At 39.1% G+C, this 5626-nt stretch overlaps 1 protein-coding gene across 1 annotated transcript in view; it reads left to right on the forward strand.

Annotated features, from left to right (window-relative positions):
* The window catches only part of NIPAL2 (NIPA like domain containing 2), a 68859-nt gene that overhangs the window by 31777 nt on the left and 31456 nt on the right, over positions 1–5626 (forward strand). Inside the window, exon 5 of the mRNA XM_018556157.1 lies at positions 3470–3591. Within this exon, the coding sequence (XP_018411659.1) occupies positions 3470–3591 (122 nt within the window). The remainder of the gene's footprint in view (positions 1–3469; positions 3592–5626) is intronic.

Genomic DNA, 5626 nt, shown 5'->3' on the forward strand with positions numbered 1-5626 from the left:
GCATTAGTCTTTAGTGGTGGGGCACTGCGTTGTGTTCAGTGGGGGGGGCATTCGTGCTCAGTGGGAAGGAGACATTGCAGTCCAGTAGGTTGGCGTTGCTGTTCCTTAGTGTGTAATATTTTTGTTATTGTTCAATACTTTTTTCGTTCACATTCTCGTAGTTTCAGAAACTGATCTCATTGAAATACTATTTATATGAACCATCTAACCGGCCCAAAAATTTGTAATTGTTTTTTATCTCTCAGTGTCACTTACTGTGGCAGAAAATTCTGTTGGTGAGACACAGTTTAGATCTTTTTACATGTTTCCTTTGAACTACATTTTTCTAATGAGACTGGAAGTTTATTTCTAATCTGATGCAATTGCAGTAACATCTGACTTGCATTTATGAATTAATTAAAATTACACTGCAGTTTTTTATGACCCTAAAGTAGATATAACTGGATGCCATTAAGTTTGCTAAAATGCTGTGTGTCATGATAAAATTGTTCTTTTTTTTCATTAAATAATGTTGTCACCTTCTTTTTTTTTTTTTCCTTTTTCTCATTGCTGCCAATATCCTGCAGCCTCTTTTATCCACTTCCTGTCTATATGTGTTAATGCACATCATGTGTCTGCTGTACATCCCGCTCTATTCTGGCTTCCTGATCATGACAATTGTGGAACATGCCTCCGCAAGGTGTGTTGGCATGGCCTCCACTAGAAGGGCTTGTGGCAGGGTAATAATGCAGAAGTGTAACTGGAAGACAGTTGTCACCCCATTGCAGTAGGTGCCTGAAAAAGGACTGGTATTTTCAGAGAGGAAAAAGGTGGTTTCATTACTTCATCTGTACAGGTTTTATTTAACACTTAAAGCAGCACTCCAGCTAAAAAAAAAAGTAATATAAAAGCATCCACCCCCCGCAAAGAAGATATTTAATATTAATTTCTCCTTTTGCCAACACCAGCAATCACTGCTGTATTGTGGTGGAGTCAACAATGAAAGCCAACACTTTTGGACGTTCTGGATTCCTGGTCCCCCATAGGCTCCTGTGCTCCCTCCAAAATTTCTTCTAAACCTCTGATTACAGGCAACAGCATTGCTCATCACTGTAGCCTGAGAGGTGGGAAAGTACTGGAAGCAGGGGGAGGTAGGCAGGACCTTTTATAGACCTCTTGCTTGCAATATGGCACACATGAATGATGACACATTTGTAAATACTCCGCTGCTTTCCTAGTGCCCTACACTCTCTTTACTCTACAGTTTTTAGTTGAATTTAGTCACAAATATCTAGTGATGGCAAGAAGAGGGAAAGAAAAAAGGAAACACAAATGATGAGTTCTAACAATGTATTGTAATTACTGTTGTAATTATAACAATGTTGGAGCTTGGTGCCGCATACCTTAATCTCGCTGCCTTCATCACTGGCCTAGGACTGCTATTTTGGTAGACATAGCTCTGGCGTGGTGTAGAGTGGGTCAGAGTGTTGGCCAGGGGGGGTTGTTGAAGTTTGCATATAAGACCATATCTTGCTATAGAGCTCCCAGAACACAATGATGACCCAGCTGGCCTTTCTGCAGAAAGACAGCAGTCCGAAATATGATCTCCACAAGGGAGGACAAAGCAGGGTTCAGTCAACCATTGGTAGTTTGAAAGGTGGGAGCCCTAACCATTTGCACTTCTTTCTTGTTGAAAAAAACTGTTAATTATTTTCCTTACAGTAAATAGAAAACCTAAAACTTGAACTTCAGTTTTGCTCAACACAGAACTGGCATGCAAGCCACCTTGTTATCTATCAATTTTAAGTTGCCCTTCTCCTTGAGTCTACAGCCATTTATGATTTTCTGAAAATACCATAACTGGCTACAATCTCTGGTCAAAATTTGACATGGCTGGATACCTGTTTTTTTTTATAGGATTTTGCATGAACGTATAAAATCGGATTATATTGTTGCAAATGTATACGGCTGAAACCTCTTTACATATCTCATTAAATACAATATGATAATGTTTGGTTACATCCGTAAAATCCATAAAATGTGACCCTGACATTTTTTTGTTTTGGCAAAGCTGGACTTTTAGTTTTAAACTGTCAGTGTTGACAGTGTCAGTGTGGCCAGTGTCAGTGTTTTTGTTACCATTTCTGTCCCATTGGAGAGATTTTCCTTAACTTTCTGTCCTGTAAACATACAGGGCTACAGGTACACTTAAAAACAAGGTCACACAAGGACTCGTGTACACACGTACATATGCACAATCACAAACGGACACACACAGGTTGAACTTGATGGATCTGTGTCTTTATTCAACCTCAAATACTATGTAGCCACAACCGAAAGTAAGCAGAACTTTCTCCAAACTGAGGAAAATCCCCCCTTAGACCGTTGTCACTGGAACAAGTGCTCCCATTGGAAGGTTGTCCTCAATTTCTGTTCTGTTGACAACTCAAACAAAGTTTTGGATTTTCCCTCACAGTCCTGATGACCATGGTCACCTGGCGGGATGCTACCCCTCAGCACGCTATCCAAAATAAACAGTTTGGGGTTTAGATGCAATTGAATGATTCACATAATTAAATAACATTGCTCGGTCACTTAACCTGTAGTCATTTGTATTTCAGTCTTAGCGGCTATGCTGATTGCAAACAATAAGTACTAGAGGCAGAATATACAAATCTGTGTACAGAACACCAATGTAAAATTGTGGCAGCAATGAAAAAACATGAAAGGTCACAAAAAGCACTGTAACTACATGTTTAATAACTACATGTTTAATAGCTAAGAATATTTATACCAGGGGACCTTGGAACTCTAGGGTTTCTCCAGAGGTTGCTGGAGGTTCCTTGAGTAGTGAGCAGTGGCAAATTAACTTCCTGCATATTCCTGTGGCCAACATCCCCTAGCAAAGTTAGCTGTATGGGACCGGTTGAGTTTCTTCCCTAAATAATAACTGACGCCAATGATATTTTCAGCTATCTGTGACATTCTTCCCCCGACCCCCAGTGTAAGGGGCATTTTTCCAACCTCTGACCACCAGTGTAAGGGAGCCGATCTCCCACTGACCATCAATATAAGGAGAGGTCCTTTTCTACTCTCTTTCAATGTGAGGGAACACTAAGCTTGACATTGTCTGCTTTTCCTTTCTGCCTTCCTGTATATACATTTCCTGTATATACATTTTATATTTTTAAAACTATTACTGAAAATGTTCCTGTATTATACAAGGGGGTGTGAAAAAATGATTTGTGTCAGGTCTAGGTAAACCATATTCTTTAATTTTTCATTATCATGTCTACAACTTTCCAATCATGTTATAAAGTTTTAGTAGTTGGGTTACCTGAGACTTGAAAATGAATTCAATGGTTCCTCTGAGGTAAAAAGTTTGCGAAAAGCAGGCCGGTTATTGCTGTGCCCTGCTCTAAGGTGAAAATGCCAGATGCAGTTGTCACTTTTGATCTGTTGTTATTAAAAATCTTTCTTGCTTTGACAGGTGGGACCTTAGCGATTACGGGTACATATCTTCTGGTGACATTTTCACCAAATGTATCTGAGGATGTAACTGCACTGAAAGTAGAGCGATCTGTTATAAGCTGGCAGTTCTTAGTTTACTTGGTAAGTTTCCTTTTTTGTTTTCAATGTTTTTTATTATTGAAAATTGTACTATATGTATTATTTTTTTAGCATTTTTAGATGAAATTGTAATTAAACAAGTTACATACAAGATATCTTTATTGTAGGTAGTTTTGGCAAAGACCACCCAGAGCTGAGAATTACTGTGACTACTGTAACTGGTCAGTGTTTTACTAACTAATAAATGATACCGACACTACAGCATCCCCCAAACTTCAGGATAAACTTATATTCAATGTATTTTGGTTTTAAATGAAAATCCATAAAAGCTCTTCAATGGGAAACAGAGCCTATGGATCTATCTGGTAGTTAGAAGTGAGGGTACAAAATACTCCTATGTAGTATTTAAAGGGTGCCTGACCTGAGTAAATGCAAGAAACAAAAAGTGTATCCAAAGCAGGAAACTTTTTAGTTTTTTTGTTTCATTTTGGATAGAGAAGATAATTGTTAAAACCCCATCAGTGTTTTTTAAGTTTGTGTCCCTTTGGGGGAAAATTACAGTTCTTGTCCACTTCTTGTCATGAAGAGAGGACGTGAGATCAAATCCCCTCATAGTTGTCGCTGGAACAGATGTCCCTATTGGAAGATTTCCCCTTTAATCCTGTTATGGTGACAACTCAAAATTTTTGATTTTTCTCTCACTTTCAATACTGGTGACAACGGTCCTTCTTCCTCTACATTTTGCTTTTTCTACTCTTTATATACATGATCTTTATGTACCTCAGCCACTTCCCAACGTCGGCATATAGTGGGCTACTGTCCGTTATATGTTGACAAGACGGAACCATGCTGCAGACAGGAAGGAAAATTGTAGGGATCTACCCAGCTGCCTGATTGACAGCTGGCTCCGCCTCTCTACAGCCAGAGCCAGCTGTGCCTGCTCCTTACCCATCTGTCCCTCCATTGAGCACTGGAGAGGCAGAGAGGGGAGGGGAGGGGGAAATTCCTGTGGGGAGTGGTGACTGAGAGTCACTGCTCTCTGCAGGGAGAAGCCATGAGCTGAGCGTTCAGCAATTTATGACCACTTTGTTCACAGTATATAGAGATGGCGTGTAACAGCTGCAGTGTCCCTCACTGGCTCTAAGTATTGGGAAGAGTATATTTTACTCTCCAAATACTTTTTCTTTAAATGTATCTTTGAAGACATATGAATGTATGGTTCTTTCCCAAAATGGATATTGCAGCACTGCCAGAATAATAACTCTGCATTTTGCATCACCTAAGCACATTTCATTAGCATTCCGCACACTGACAGCTGAGTGACATCAATTAGTGCACAGTTTGGCTTGTTGTCATTTCATTGGTAATCTATGCTGTCCTCTTTGTGACACTGTTCATATTGATTTATCCTAACATAGACACAGCAACCACTGAATTATCCCATCTAACCCATTCAAATGTCAGCGCATAAACAGATTTAAGGAAGAAAAAACATTGAGACTAAAACACCCCCATGGCACGTAGAAGCTGAGAATGTCAGAGACTTCCAATTACCAGTGTAGATGGAGGGATCTCAAGAATTGCTCAGCCCTGCGCACCTAATATATTCACTTTTACAGCAACAATTAATGTCATTTTTAAATTAATGATGTCATACATTCCATATGCATCTGTTCTGTGTGCTTATCTACCAGCTAAAAAGTAAAACGGGAAAGTTACAATACATTTCTTCGGTGTAAATAAGTATTATCAATTGATTAACAAACCTGTAGAGCAAAAACATTTTGTGTTCCCTGCCAGCAACTCTGCAGTATATTCTATTACTTTTTTTATTATGAAGGTCTACTGACTGCTGGTATGCTGCTGAAATAAAAATGTTCTGGCTTTTAAGAGGTAAAAGAACAGTGTGCTAACTGCAACAACCCATACAAACCATTCTGCAAGCATCCTAATCTGCTGTAACATGATACATGGTTAAACCTGATTTCCAGGAGTTACTGTAGATTTATTTATTACATTTGTTTACATTACAGGGAACACTGAACACATACAGGGAACACTGAACACATTCATATCA

This window comes from Nanorana parkeri, unplaced genomic scaffold (assembly GCF_000935625.1).
Source record: "Nanorana parkeri isolate BGI_ZX_2015 unplaced genomic scaffold, ASM93562v1 scaffold226, whole genome shotgun sequence".
NCBI classification, from domain to species: Eukaryota; Metazoa; Chordata; class Amphibia; order Anura; family Dicroglossidae; genus Nanorana; species Nanorana parkeri.